The 15,302-nt window shown below is 40.3% G+C and overlaps 1 protein-coding gene across 1 annotated transcript in view; it reads left to right on the forward strand.

The window, feature by feature from the left end:
- LOC122816513 (methyltransferase-like 26) overlaps positions 1-15,302 on the forward strand; it is a 165,181-nt gene that overhangs the window by 128,377 nt on the left and 21,502 nt on the right. The window contains exon 3 of the mRNA XM_044089347.1: positions 3,646-3,713. Coding sequence (XP_043945282.1) covers positions 3,646-3,713 — 68 coding nt within the window. The remainder of the gene's footprint in view (positions 1-3,645; positions 3,714-15,302) is intronic.

Here is a 15,302-nt window from a genome sequence, read left to right on the forward strand (position 1 = left end):
TGTCATATTTGTACTTGCCGTGGAGTGACCCGAGTGCTTGTGTTATGTGGCGGATTCTAGCGCCCGATAGGCAGCTTACTGTGACCCTCTCCTTGTTCAGCCTGGTGAGTGGGACGTCAGTGTGTCTGACTATGGAGTCACCTATGACAAGTATGTTTGGTGTTGTATTTGGCCTTAAGGGCTGTAATTGGTAAACTAGTAAATGGAGCAAAGGATCCTCATTAGAACTGGTACAGTAGTAACTGGAGCAAAGGATCCTCATTAGAATTGGTACAGTACAAACTGGTGCAAAGGATCCTCAATTAGAATTGGTACAATAGTAACTAGAGCAAGGGATCTTCATTAGAATTGGTACAATAGTAACTGGAGCAAAGGATCCTCATTAGAATTGGTACAATAGTAACTGGAGCAAAGGATCCTCATTAGAACTGGTACAATAGTAACTGGAGCAAAGGATCCTCATTAGAATTGGTACAGTACAAACTGGAGCAAAGTATCCTCATTAGAATTGGTACAATAGTAACTGGAGCAAGGGATCTTCATTAGAATTGGTACAATAGTTACTGGAGCAAAGGATCCTCATTAGAATTGGTACAATAGTAACTGGAGCAAAGGATCCTCATTAGAACTGGTACAATAGTAACTGGAGCAAAGGATCCTCATTAGAATTGGTACAGTACAAACTGGAGCAAAGGATCCTCATTAGAATTGGTACAATAGTAACTGGAGCAAGGGATCTTCATTAGAATTGGTACAATAGTAACTGGAGCAAAGGATCCTCATTAGAATTGGTGCAGTACAAACTGGAGCAAAGGATCCTCATTAGAATTGGTACAGTAGTAACTGGAGCAAAGGATCCTCATTAGAATTGGTACAATAGTAACTGGAGCAAAGGAGCCTCATTAGAATTGGTACAGTAGTAAATGGAGCAAAGGATCCTCATTAGAATTGGTACATAATTCATATATAGGTACCTGTGAATCTGTATGTAGAGATCCAGCTGTGAGCTTTTCTGATTGTATCCTTGGTACCGCAGACAGAGTAAAGTTGCTGCTTTCTGCCTGATTTAGAGCCTCAGGCCTTTTCATCGCAGAAGATAGACAGACCCTGACAAAAACATCCTGTTTTGCCACAGTGGAATAATCCCGTCCAGTTATATCTGCAACCTTGTCAAATAACTTGGAGTATAGGCATTACAAAATAAAATTTACAGATTGATTATAAGTACATCAGGGAAGCAGCATTATTGTAGCTACACCCACAGCTTCTGCTAGTTGATTTCCCTATTAATCTGTGAAGCAAACCATCAGTTACATAATGGCCTGTACTGCTGTGGGTCTATATGTAAACTTCTTAGACTCTAAAAGGTGTAGTAGAACTCTAAGGTTTCATATATTTGCATTAAAACACATTCTGCACTGCTCTCTGTAATGCTTGTCAAGAGCATTTTCCATTATAGTTCCAAGAGTATGAAACGCTCTTCCAAATGTATTAAAACCATTGCATACTGTACTTTTCTTTACTAGTGCAAGCCATGTATAATTGTTGTGAGGTTGTTAGCTAAAACTGATTCTGCAGTTTCATTTGGTATTACCATATGGGTCTGAAGAGTCAGTACGCTTTTTGATGTTATCTAGTTAATGTGTTAGTATTAAGTTAAACTTCTGCATATATGATGCTTGCATAAGCTAGGCCTAATACTGTTATAAACTTAAGTACTGCTCCTTGCACTGTAACTAGATTGTGTGTGAAAGAGGACCATGTTCATTTCACTCAGTTTACTTCCCTGTAAAATTATTAAAATAAAGCTTCTGAGAGGCTTCTACTTGGGCATCCATTTCACTACTTTCTAGTTCTTACATAATGTTACAGACTGGATTCCTAAGTTGAGCAAACTTTACTTTGGCTATCCTGCAGAGCATGATTTTGATCAGCCATGCCTTACTGAGGACTGAGGGCACATTGCTGATTAGTTTTTCATGTTCTGCATTTTGACTTTATGGTGAACATAGTGTAGTTGTGTGAATTTACCCGTCATAACAGTAGATGTTGAAATAACAGGATCATTGTTGCAGGACTGGCTGCCTCCATTCCAGCATCCCATCTCTGATGCTGCACCTATTTTGGATGTAGTAGTCTCCAAATGTAGCCAGCCCTTCATCATTTACAGTGGTAATTCATCTTTATTGCACTATGACTTAATCAAGGTAAGAAAGCACATTTCCTTTTATTTTGGTTTTGCAGTAGTTGGAGGCATATTTTAGTGTTTTTGTGAAAATTTGCCTTTTTCTTTTATGTGGTTTTATATTGGTTTAAGCTTTCACAACTCCCTTAGCCTTTCCAAAATGCATTTGTTGGTATACTAGCTCTGTTTACCACTTTCTGGAGATCAAAAATTAACAAAGTAGAATGCATGATACACTTTGTTATTGTTATATTCCCAGTGACCATGGTTTGAGTCTGTTCATGTGGCCCCTAAGAATGTCTGACTGCTGAAAAAGATCAGGTAAGGCAGCTGACATCTGCCTCCATTTAATTCATATGAATTCCTGCACAAGTGATCATGTTAAGTGAACACCTGCTATTAATACCAGTAGACTCGCACAACTGTACCTTCTTGGAGCAACAGTTGTTGTAGATGCACTACTGACTGTTTTTTCTCATTCCTAGGAAACTGCTGCCAGGTTGACTTAACAGTTTAACTTGAATTGCTCCTGATGCCATTTAACTTGCAGCAGTCCTGTGCCCTATTTAAGCTTCAGCACTCTTTATTATGTGCAGCTTTTGCAACAAGCTTTCAAGACACGCTGCTGTAAATGTGGAAAGTGTCAAAAGTGTTTTCTTACACTGGGTACATTTTTTGTGGTTTTGTATAACAAGACTGCACCAGAAGAAAGAGAGACATGTTTTAATGCCTGATAACTTGTAAGTAGTTTATTAAATTTTTGAATCAAACCTCAGATTGCTATCTGTCTGGGAAATCTGCTAGGAATGATGTGCTGTTGACTGCAGGTATTTTTCCTTTATGAAGGATTCCAAGTGTTCCTATGTGGGCTAAAGGCCACTGCCAATCAAACAGAGTGATTGCCCTCTGAGAGTCAGCCAAGACAAACCATCATCGACAGATGCCTCCAGACCTGGGTTGGGGGGCACATGCTGGGGCAAGTGCATTCCAAGGCCTATGACTCAAAGACCTCTGCATCTGCCATAAATCTAAAAAAATTAGGTAAAATCATGGCAAAGGCATTCTTCAGACCTTTCCTTCCAAGAGGCCAGATGAGGAAAGACACAACAACCAACACATGTGTTACATGGTACATCACAGGAGGGGGAGGCACACACTCATACTCCTCTATACTGAGGCACTGGACCCAGGGGATGTGGCTACAATGGGAAGTTGTTATGCTGAATGTTGACTGAGTAATCAGAACACACTAGGTAGAAAGCATTCTGTAAACTGTGTCATATGTTCTGGAGTCTGTGCATAGAGTGGTTCCATCACGTACCTTGTTTACCAGTGGAAGAATTGATGTCCAAGCTGATCCCATGCAAGTGCAGATTGTTTCACTTTTCGTGGTTCAAGTTTGTTGAATAATTTGCTGCAGCTTTTTAAATATCAAGTAAATGTTCTGTCTTTCTTTGCAGCCCTATGCAGTACAAGGTGTAATTAGTCCCCAGAGCAACGTGGATTTTCACACAAGTCTAAGGCAGAGGTAGGTGAAGTTTATGCATATTGGTATGCACTTGCCTCTGTAATATTATGTTTGTATTTTTTGCTGTGAGTAATTCTGTCTTGTGTGCATAAACCCTTAACATAGGTATCTATAGTTTCATTTGTTGGCTCTGACAGGATGACCATAGCTCTTCCATTTGTAACCTTCAAACATTAAGCAGCACTGAAAAACTTGAGTGTCATATTAAACTGACAATTTCACTCCTACAGCTCTGGATACATCAGAAAGATTATTTTTCTGACGCATTCTGCAGTGATGTAAAACTCATCACCTGCATCTTTAGAAGCTGCAGTCTCTTATATTGTCCATGTGGATTGTGCATACATTTGAGCTAAATTGTGTTCTTGGTGTCCAAATCCACAGTTCTTTTCCAGTGCTTTTGTTATCTGAATTTTTCCTGACAGTTGTAGGAAAGTGACAACACTTACTGCAAAAAAAAGGTAGATTTAAACATCTCACATCACTGAAGTACTTGTGTGGTTTTTAGAGTCAGAAGCAGGACCTAGCTTTATCTTTTTTAATTTAGACTCTTGTGAAACATCCCAGATGAATCATATGTTTTAATAATACTGAATAGCTGATTGGCTACACAAAATCGTTCATTGATGTGTTTTATTTACTGTTGCCCTTGTGGCTTGTCCATAGGTGAAAAGGACCTGAGATAGACTTGGATAACACACGAAAAAAAATCAGTGCTAACATTTAAAACTCAAAGAATTCCTTGCCAGCTGTCATTTTGCAGGGATGAAATCTGGAGACAATGTGATTAAACAGTGTCTGTATAATACTTGTTGCTACCCATGTGGCATTTAGATATGGGGTAGGACATTAAGAATTCAGGCTTAAGGGCTGTAGGCCTGGTTGTATTTCAGTGACCATTGTCTCAGTGTTTGCCCATGCAGTCTTGTCATGAACCTTTCTTTGGTAATATGTGCTCAGTATGGCAGCTAGCTAGCACAATGGGATAAAACTGAACTGTTAACAGGCTGCTTCCTGTAGCACATGGTTTAATTCTCTGTCACAGTTTTCTTACTGTGCGAGTCTGAGCAAGTCATTTATCAAACAAATCTCCAGGACTGAGTCTGAAAAAGATCCTTATATTTATTTATTTACATTTGTTTACCGGGAAAGTCAGACTGGGCCAGAAGCCCATTTTCAGCAGAGGCCCGGGGAGAAAAGCTCCACAGAAATACAAGCAGTATACAATAATTAGATAGTACAATAGTATACATACAGTAAGATGCATAATACATATTTTCTAGTTAGTCTATACAAAGTAGTATTCAGTGCAGTTTTCTAGTAGATACAGGTAGAAAAAAAAACACAAGCATTTCAGTGAAGATCACTGTAAGAAAAAAAAAAGTTAGTAGTGTGTACATATTAAATAATAGCTACGACCAAATGAGATTTCCTTTATATTTATTTTTGAGCTGTAATAAACACTGAGGAGAGGGAGAAAATGAAGTAAGGAGAGGACAGTGTGTTGAGAGAGTTATAGATATCTTGTCAGTCAGGTTTGGCACAGTAACAAGGCCAATTCTTGGATAGATGTTCAAATAGTAGTTGTTTAAAACTGGTAAATTCAGGTGCGTTTTAGAGGGTGTGGGGTAGGGAGTTCCATAATTTGGCTGTTTGATTTGAGAATAGGGCTTCACTGTGAGTGTTAGCTTTATTTACTGTGAGAAAGTTTCTATCTGTAGATCTTAGACTTCATGGGCATGAATAGAGAACAAGTTCCTCGAGGGATGGGCAACTTTCAGAATGGAAAATGATACTGTGTGAATTTAAGTTGGTAGAGACAAAGAAGGTTAGGTAGCTCAAGCCAATTTAATGTATGCAGAGCAATACAGTGGTGGGTTTGGTGGGGAAGGTTGGCTGTGAAACGGGCTATTTTGTTGTAGCAAGTTTCCAATTTGGTTAAGTCTGATTTTTTTTTAAGTTTGTAAAGAGGGGGAAAGCATATAGGAGTGTAGAGAGGAGGAAGGTTCTGGATATGGCTAGTCTGGTTTTGTCAGTGAGGAATGACTTGCTTCTGTACAGTGAGCCAAGTTTGATGTGGACTTCCTTAATTGTGGTGGTTATGTGTTGGTCAAATCTGAGTTTGTTGTCAATTGTCACTCCAAGGAGTTTTGTATGTTCAACTGATTGGATGACTGTGTTGTTTGCTGAGAGAATAGTGAAAGGATGGGTGGTTGGTGATTCTTTGCTACTGGTAAATAGCATTAACTGTGTCTTTATGGGGTTGAGGATTAGTTGTGATTTACTTAGATATGTTTTTATATCATTAAAAGCTTGTTAGGCTACTATTAGGAGGTCTGGTAAGGTATCTGCTGAGCAGATTAAAGTTGAATCGTCCTCATACTGAACTACTTTAGCGTGTGCTGTGGATGAGGCTAGATCATTAGAGAAGATGGTGAAAAGAAGGGGTTCAAGTATGGACCCTTGGGGGACTCCAACCGAGACAGGCAGAAGTGTTGAGAGTTCAGGTTTCCATCATACTGCTTGTTATCTATCAAAAAGATAGCTTAGGAACCAGGAGAGGGACGTCTTTGATAGGTTTAGTGAGGCAAGAGTATTAAGGAGTTTCTGATGGGAGACAGCGCTGAATGCTTTTGACATGTCTAAGAAGATTAATGCTACTTGCTGGTTTGAATTTCTCAGTTGGTTGATGGTGTTAGAGAAATTAATTAGGGCTGTGGTAGTGCTGTGTTTTGGTCTGAAACCATATAGCGAGGGAGAGATAAGGTTGTGAGATAGTATTGTAGTAATTGAGTGTGGATACATTTTTTTCAGAATTTTGATACAGGGGGAAAGGATGGCTATGGGCCTGTAATTGTTTAATTCTGTTGATGTTCCTCCTTTATGCAGAGGGGTGATATAGGAAATTTTCTATAATTTTGGGACATATTGTTCTGCTATAGACCTATTTACCAGAATGGAGATAGGCAGAGCTGTGACATCAGCTGACAGTTTGAGGTACTCATTTTGGATTTGGCCAGCTGCTAAGGAAGAAGGTTTCAGTTTTTTTCAGCATTGTTCCTATGGTGCTAGTTGGGACAGGTTTGAGGTCAAAAATGTTGTTAGTTTCCACATTATGTGGAATAGACAAGAGGGGTGGAATTGTTCCCTGTAACTAAGGAGAGGATGGTGTTTATAAAGTAGGTGTTGATTTGTGAGGCAGTATTTGTGCTTTGGTTATTGGTTCTGGGATTGCAGCTTTACCTGGGTGGAGGAGTGAGTTAATTGCTTGCCAAAACTTTTTGGGATTGTTTTCATATTTGTTTTGCATAGTTGTGTAATATATTTTTTTGTCTAGTTTGAGTTGTTTTGTTTTTGTTTGATTGTGGAGCTGCTGGTATGCTAGCAGAGTTTTATTGTCTTTTGTTTTTTGTTATTGATACCAGGTTTTGTCCCTTAGTTTTTGAAGTTTAATGGTTTCTTTTGATATCCAGGGCAATCTCTTATTTTTAACACATAGGTTTATAGGTAGGTACTAGGCTATTGGCCCTAGGGCCTATATAAGCCTAGCCAAAAAGGTACCCTGACTTTCGCCACCCAAGAAAATTATTTTCCTGTGCCCCTGTCAAGCAGAGCCACAGAGGTGATCCACGAAGTGAATTTCTTATTTCCCATCCAATCAAGATTTTTCTTGAAGAGTGCTAATGAGGAGCTTTGTTTGATATATATAGGTAGTTTGTTCCAGAGTATGGGAAGTCTCTGGGACAGGAATCTATCCCTCCAGCATGTTCTGTTTATTGTGGTGACAAGGTTTAGGTCCCTAGAGCGTGTAGCTCGGAGGGATTGGGATTTCTTAAGTGGAGCATGTCCAACAGCTCTGGGTTTGACATAGCTTTGTATGTTAGACAGAGATCGCCTCTGAGTAGGCGATATGCGATGGAGTAAAGCTGGACTTTTTTGAGACGGTCTGCATAGAGCATCTGTTTGAGGCTGGTAATCCTCTTTATAAGGTATTTCTGCGGCCTTTCCAGTTGTTGTAGATGTCTTGTGAGGTACATACCAAAAGGAGCGTTGTACTCTATAATGGGTCTAATGAGTGACGAGTAGAGGGGAACAATGACCTCTTTTTTCCTGGATGAGAAATCGTTTGTGATGAGGTGTGCCATGTAGAAGGATTTCCTGACTACTGTGGCAATGTGATTGTCAAAGGAGAGACCACTGTCCACTTGTGTCCCAAGGTCTCTTATCACACTTTCAGTGTTAAGTAGACTACCACCTATGTGGTATCTCATGGGTACAGAGTTTTTACCAAAGGGGATGACAATGCACTTTTTGGCATTGAGCTTGAGGCCATGGCTTTGACACCAGGCATCCATCTCAGTGAGGCCCCTTTGTAGGATGTCCACATCATTAGGAGTTTCGATTATGGCTCCTAGTTTCCAGTCGTCTGCGAACTTCGTTAGCCAAAAACCTTCTGTGTTAGCCTGTACTTCAGAAAAGTAGATACCAAACAGGAGAGGACCCAGGAGTGAACATATAGATGTGAATCAAAGCTGTACCCAGGTCAACAAATGCAAACCAATAAATAAGATGTCATTATGAGTCTGGGCTTACAGGTAATCCTTGCTCTTGGGAGCAAATCATACCTTATAATTTCAGCTAGCATTGTCTTCCACAGTTGACAGGAAGGATGTGAATGGTGGTCAAAACCTGAGGAACGATGTTTCACAACATTTAGTTCATGTTTTTTTTTTTTTTGTTGTTGTTTTCAGGCTGCACATTTCCAAGTGATGGCATTGCATACGGTCAGCATTCTTTGTTTTACATTGGGGCCTCACCCTGGACATGCCACCGGCTTCCAGGTTTCCACACCACTGGGCATCAGCTTTGAGAATTTGTTCTTGAGAAAGTTGACAGAGATGCATGTGAGTGTGTAACTCAGTGGCAGTGGCTTGCGAGGACTCGAGCACAAGACTCTTCTTGTGAAATGATAGAGACCCACAAGAAACATACTGGCCAGTGAACAAAGAGTACATAGATTCATGTGTGCTTAGCAAGTTTAAACAGTTAGAGGTGCTTCCAAATGAAAATAGTATGTGTGAAGCTTGCTTCTCTACAGGATTCCCTTTTGAAAACCTCCTCCTTTAGGGAGGCTTTTAGGATGATGGAAGGTAATTTGGACAGTCCTGAACTTGCAGTCCTGTCAAGAATTGTTTGAGTAATTGAAGATGTCCTATAATACAGAGTCATGGATCATTCTTCATTTGTAAACGCTTCTGAGGGTAACATTTATGTGACTTTTACATGGCTTGGAAACACCATGGAGTCCAATAATTCTGCCCTAAAAGGTTACAATACTTTTACTTTCCAAGCTTCTTTGGATCTTAATCCCCAAATGGGCTTCTTTAAATATGTTTTCTGTTCTTTATTCGTCTAAATGATCTAAGCCCTTATATTCCATTTTCCTTTGGAAAATCTGTATGTTGGACAGATGTGACCATAGAAGTTCTTATTTAACATTCAGCATAGTTCATAAGTAATTTTTACTTTTTGAGAGAAGATATTGTTTCTTTCTGACTCCTCAGAAAGTTCTTAAAGCTGACTGGGTTAACTTTACACAACCACTTACGCTTTTGCCAGAGTTTACATATGCAGGGATCCTTGCATAGAATAGCACCATGCTGTCCTTCCTTTCCATGAGGAATTAAGGCAAAGGAGATTCTGTACATACTTTAGTGATAAGGTTCTGCAGATTAAAGTAAGGAACTTCATTAGTGTACGTTAAAATGCTGTTTGCAGTCTGGAAAGTTTTATGATTCCAATTTTTCCAAAGTGTATGTTTGCTGTCCTTATGAAACCCAGTTTTCATCTTTCAGTCCATTAAGCTAACATGTTTAACTTGATGTGCAGCTTTCATTCCCACCCAGAACAGCTGCTGCTGTACTGATGCTGGTTAGAGAGAGCAGACTGATCTTTTATGCTTCAGTACATCGTACGTAGCAAGCATAATAGTCCTGATCAATAGCAGAACAGGTGTGAACTTTTGCACTATGCCACTGCTCACTGGTCTTTCTGATAGTATAATGTCTGCTGTAGCCACCCTCAGTACTCTTTCCAATATATGTGATGTGGATATCCCACCACTGCCCACCAGTATATGTGATGTGGATATCCCACCACTGCCCAAAAATATATGTGATGTGGATATCCCACCTCTGCCCACCAATATATGTGATGTGGATATCCCACCACTGCCCACCAGTATATGTGATGTGGATATCCCACCAGAATATGTGATGCCCCACCACTGGCAACAGTAATCAAGGAGCCTCAAACCTTACCGCTAGCACCAGTGGGGGACGTACACTGGGAGGATGACAGGCACACACACACACACACACACACACACACACACACACACACACACACACACACACACACACACACACACACACACACACAGTATTTCCAGATGCAGCTCTCTGCATCTAGTACATTTTCCCCTTAAGAGCACACAGAGACTGTAGTCAGTCCGGGGCTGGTTTCTCCCTCTTTCTGCAGATTCCCAGTAAGACTCCCCACTGGCACAGCTACTAAGTTTAGGAAAAAAAAAATGGTGATGCCCAGGGAGGCTGCGGCTATGTTAGCTCATGATACAGGATTGCTTAATCTGTCTTATTTTTCTGGCAAAAAAATAATAATTTCATTTTCCACTCATTTTAATGATGTTACAGTAACTTACAGCAGAAAAAAACTTCTGGAAATCAAGTATTCGATTGTGCCATCGTTCTGGCTGGATTCACTGCTTTCTACGGAACATCTGGGGCCTGTAACATTCACAGAAATGCTGGAACTCAACATCCTAATGAAACAAGCTTCAAAGTACCTAAATCAGGGAATGGAAGGTTCTGGAACAATCAGGATGAGACCCAGAAGGAAGAGGTGTTATAGAACCAGGAAAAGAAGCTGCAGAGCTGGAATTGCTGCCAGATTGAAAACAAACCCACACGGGCCTGCACTTCCCTCAGTTCTGTTAGCAAATGTATGCTCATTAAACTACAAAATGGAGTTTCTCAGGGAGAGCTCACCACCACAAACAAGGTGAGAAATTCCTGTTAATCTTTACAGAGACGTGGTTAAATAACCGGATTAGTGACAGTGCTGTAAGCCTTAATGGTTTCACTTTGTTGAGAGAGCTGATAGGAACCTAGATTCTTCTTCTTTTGGCTTTTCCCAGTTAGGGGTCGCCACAACTGATCAACTGTCCGCTCATGATTAACAGTGAAGTTTTACAGTGTTGAGTTGCCAGCTCGACACCCAACCTTCTACGGAAGGCACACACATGCATGCACTCACACCTAGGGCCAGTTTAGAGTATCCAGTCCACCTACAGCATGTCTTTGGGATGTGAGAGGAAACCGGAGCACCCAGAGGAAACCCACGCGACCACAGGGAGGATATGCAGACTCTGCATAGAAGGCACCCCAGCCGAGGATCAAACTGGAAAAACTAAGGGAGGAGGAGTGTGGATTTTTGTGAATGATGGCTGGTGTGAAAACTGTAACATTGTGAATGAACATTGCTCTGTAAGTGTGGAATTTCTGATACTGAAAAACAGACCTTTTTATGTGCCCAGAGAACTAAATGGTGTCTATGTAGTAGATGTATATATACCACCGAGTGTGAACATCACTGAATATATTGCATAATGCTATATGTGAGCTGCAATGCAAGAATTCCGACTGTGCATTTATGATAGCTGGTGAATTCAACAAAGCAGATCTCAGGGAGGTGTTACCCATTTACTACCAAATTGTGGATTTTCCCACAAGGGGAGCAAATACTGTTGACAAGGCTTACACTGACATAAAAGGGGCATACAAATCTGTACAACAACCAAACCTGGGTGGCTCTGATCATATCTCCATAAAACTAATACCAGCTTACAAATCTCTCTTGATCAGAGATAAGCCCACTGTGAAACAAATTAGGGTCTGGCGTGAAAGAGCCATGGAAAGTCTCAGGGACTGCTTTGGAACCACAAACTGGGATGTCTTTAGGGAGGTGAACATAGATGAATATACTGTGACAACTATGGCTTATATATCCAAATGCGTGGAGGATGTAATGAACACCAAAAATATTAATGCAAGAGCCAACCAAAACCATGGCTAAACAGCAAGGTGTACGAGTTGCTGAGGGCAAGAAACACTGCTTTCAGGGCAAAGGATAAGAAGGACCTAAGTGTGGCAAGGGCTAATCTAAAAAGGGTGTCAAGGAGGCCAAGAGGGAGTACGGAAAGAGGATACAAGGATGCTTTGAGAATGTGAAAGACTCAAGAAGCCTGTGGCCTGGTATTCAACCACTAACTGACTACAAGACCAAGTCAGCTCAGTGCGATGATAGCACTGAATTCTGGACAGTCTAAGCACATTTTATGGCAGGTTTGAAGAGAAAAACAACCTGGAGGCTGTAAACCTTCTCAGTGACCAAAAGGAGGCAGTACTCAACTTCAGTGCTGTGGATGTAAGGAACCAAATGAGAAAAGTGAACCCCAGGAAGGCTGCTGGCCCTGATAACATTCCGGGGAAAGTATTGAAAGGTTGTGCAGACCAACTCAGCATAGTCCTGATGGACATCTTCAATACCTCGCTTGTCCAGGAATAAGTACCAGCATGCTTCAGAGTTACCAACATAATCCCTCTGCCCAAAAAAGCCAACCCCACCTGCCTAAATGATTACAGGCCGGTGGCCCTTGCATCAAATCTAATGAAATGCTTTGAAAGACTGGTTAAAAGGCATTTGACTACAGTACTACCCCAATCCTTTGGCCCGCTGCAGTTTGCCTACTGGGTAAACAGATCAACTGCTGATGCCATTTCGGTGGCACTTCACCTCACATTGGAGCATCTTGAAGAGAAGAACTACTCTGCCAGGCTGTTGTTCATAGATTTCAGCTCGGCATTCAATACGGTGATTCCAATGCAACGTATAGAAAAGCTAATCAACCTTGGCATAAATAAAGGACTGTGCAACTGGATCCTCAATTTTCTGATTGAAAGTCCACAAAGGACCTGTGCTGGTAACAGCACATCAGGGAGTATTACAGTCAGCATCGGTGTACCCCAGAGTTGTGTGCTGAGTCCTCTACTGTTCACAATCCTCACCCATGACTGCTCTGTGAAAGCTAGCAACAACCACATCAGATTTGGGGATGACACCACAGTGGTGGGACTCATAAGTGGTGATGACGAGAGCGGGTATAGGAATGAGGTCAACTCCCTGATTGAATGGTGCAGTAACAACAATTTGGACCTGAACATCAGTAAAATAAAATAAATTATTGATTTTAGAAAGAGCTCTGCCATGACCTGCCCCTCCAGATCAACAGTGAAGAAATGGAGAGAGTCCAAACTACAGAGTTCCTTGGGTGCATATATCAGAGGATCTTTCTTGGAGTACAAACACAGGCCAGCTAATTAATAAAGCCCACCAGTGACTACATTTCCTAAGAAGGCTGAGAAAAGCAAAGCTCTCTATGAATGCTCTAAATACCTTCTACTGAGAAGCCATTAAGATCATTATCACCACCAACTGCACTGTATGGTTCGGTAACAGCACAATGGCCGAAAGGAAGAAGCTGCAAAGATAGTCTTCCTACCTTGCAGGAGCACTTTGAAATGAGATGTAAAAACAGGTTCCACAAAATACTCAGTGACACTTCATCCAGCATATGGCTGTTCACTAAACTTGCTTCTGGTAGAAGGTTACGAAGTATTCACTGCAGGACCTGTAGATTCTTGAACAGTTTTTATCCAACTGCAGTAAGACTCTTTAATGCAGACATAAATCTGGATGTAGCAAAGCTGTAATAGATTATGTTCTCATTCTTTCTTTTTTCCCCGTACAGTAATTCTATTTATTGCATACTATTCCCGTGCAGTAATTCTATTTATTGCATACTAAAATTACTATATCCTCATTCAAATGCAATTCCAATCACTTCCTTATATGCCATATCACCTAATCTCACCTCTGTGTATGGTGTACTTTTCTTTTCATATGTTAACCATCTAGTAGTCAGTGTTGCCCAGTGTATATAAATAGTGTACAAGCATGTGTCAGCTACCTAGATATTTACTTTTGTAGTATAGTTATTGTTTATTCTTTAATAATTATCATGTCTGTCTTTTTGTGCTTGCTATCTCATGTGAAAGAGCTGACATTTAAAATGTCGTTTCGGTAGCACTTGTGTTTTCCTAAATGACAATAAAGTTTCTTTGAATTTTCCTGCAAAGCCAGCTCTCCTACCACATTATGGCTTTGGCTGTACTTGTCTCCCTTTACATTTCTTTGCCAGCTGTCTGTGTGGCACAGAGTTAAGCACCTTGCTGAAGACCAGGTCAGGTGTACCCAGTAGATCCACTACCCCACGTAGGACACTTGGGATCCATGTACGGTACTGGATTAGACTGGACTGACAAGACGTTTGACATCATTGAATCCAGCATGAGTGTCGGATTCAGTAAGCTGTAGTTTACTGATCTCTCTCTCTCTCTGCTTATCTCCACCCTTCACCTAATGCAGAAGAAACATATTTTCCACTCTTCACCAACTTTGACTTTTCTTCTGAAAATGTAAAAAGTCATTGACATTCAGAAATCTTATACCTGAACCACTGGTATTTCCTTAAGTTTCTTTTCCATATATGCCATGGACCTTAACTACAGGAAATTTAAGGTATTATTCAGTGAACATAGTGGAAAAAATATATATGTATATATTATATGTATTTGAACGTATTTCTTACAATATATATATATATATATATATATATATATATATATATATATATATATATGTACATTATATATATATATATATATATATATATATATAAAAAACATAATACTATACTGCATTCAGCAGTGTAGTTTCGAAAACGTTTGTATTTCAGTGTATATTGTGTGGCAGTTGCAGCAGGAAGAACACACATAATATGATTGATTACACTCATACAAATGCATTATACTCAGATCATTTTAAAATGACAGGTGATACATTTCCCCTACAACTTATGTCATTATACAATACTGATGACGTAAATTGTTTTGTGCTAAGTTTTCTGTGGGCTACCTAGCTATTGTGGTCTTCCTATCACACATACGTACATCCATATGCATAGGAATATGTTGACATTCCTTCACACACAGTCCAGTTGTCAAGGGAGTAATCACATACGGGTTTTGCCTTGATCTATGTACATGTTAGTATATGTCACATGACCATTATTTTGCAACTGCATATGTCTCAAATCTGTTACAGACAACTGTAAGTATAGATAGCAGCACTCTGTTCTGTTTGATGTGCTGGTCAAAGTGACAGCTCTGTATGTGTCAGGGGCTTCCTTTGGTTTGGTCGACAGGTATGCAAGATCAACAATCCCCGGGTAGGAGAATATTCCCTTTCCCCGAGGATTGTGCAGTTCTGGAGTTAGTATATATAATTAGCATGGGATGTGGGAGGTGCGCCCTTCACAACTGAAGATGATCAAGTAATATTTGCCTGCACCAATAACTTCGAAGTCGATGTTTCCTTGTTTGACGTAGA

Source organism: Protopterus annectens, chromosome 12.part0, assembly GCF_019279795.1.
Source record: "Protopterus annectens isolate FY-2018-M chromosome 12.part0, PAN1.0, whole genome shotgun sequence".
Taxonomy (NCBI): Eukaryota; Metazoa; Chordata; order Ceratodontiformes; family Protopteridae; genus Protopterus; species Protopterus annectens.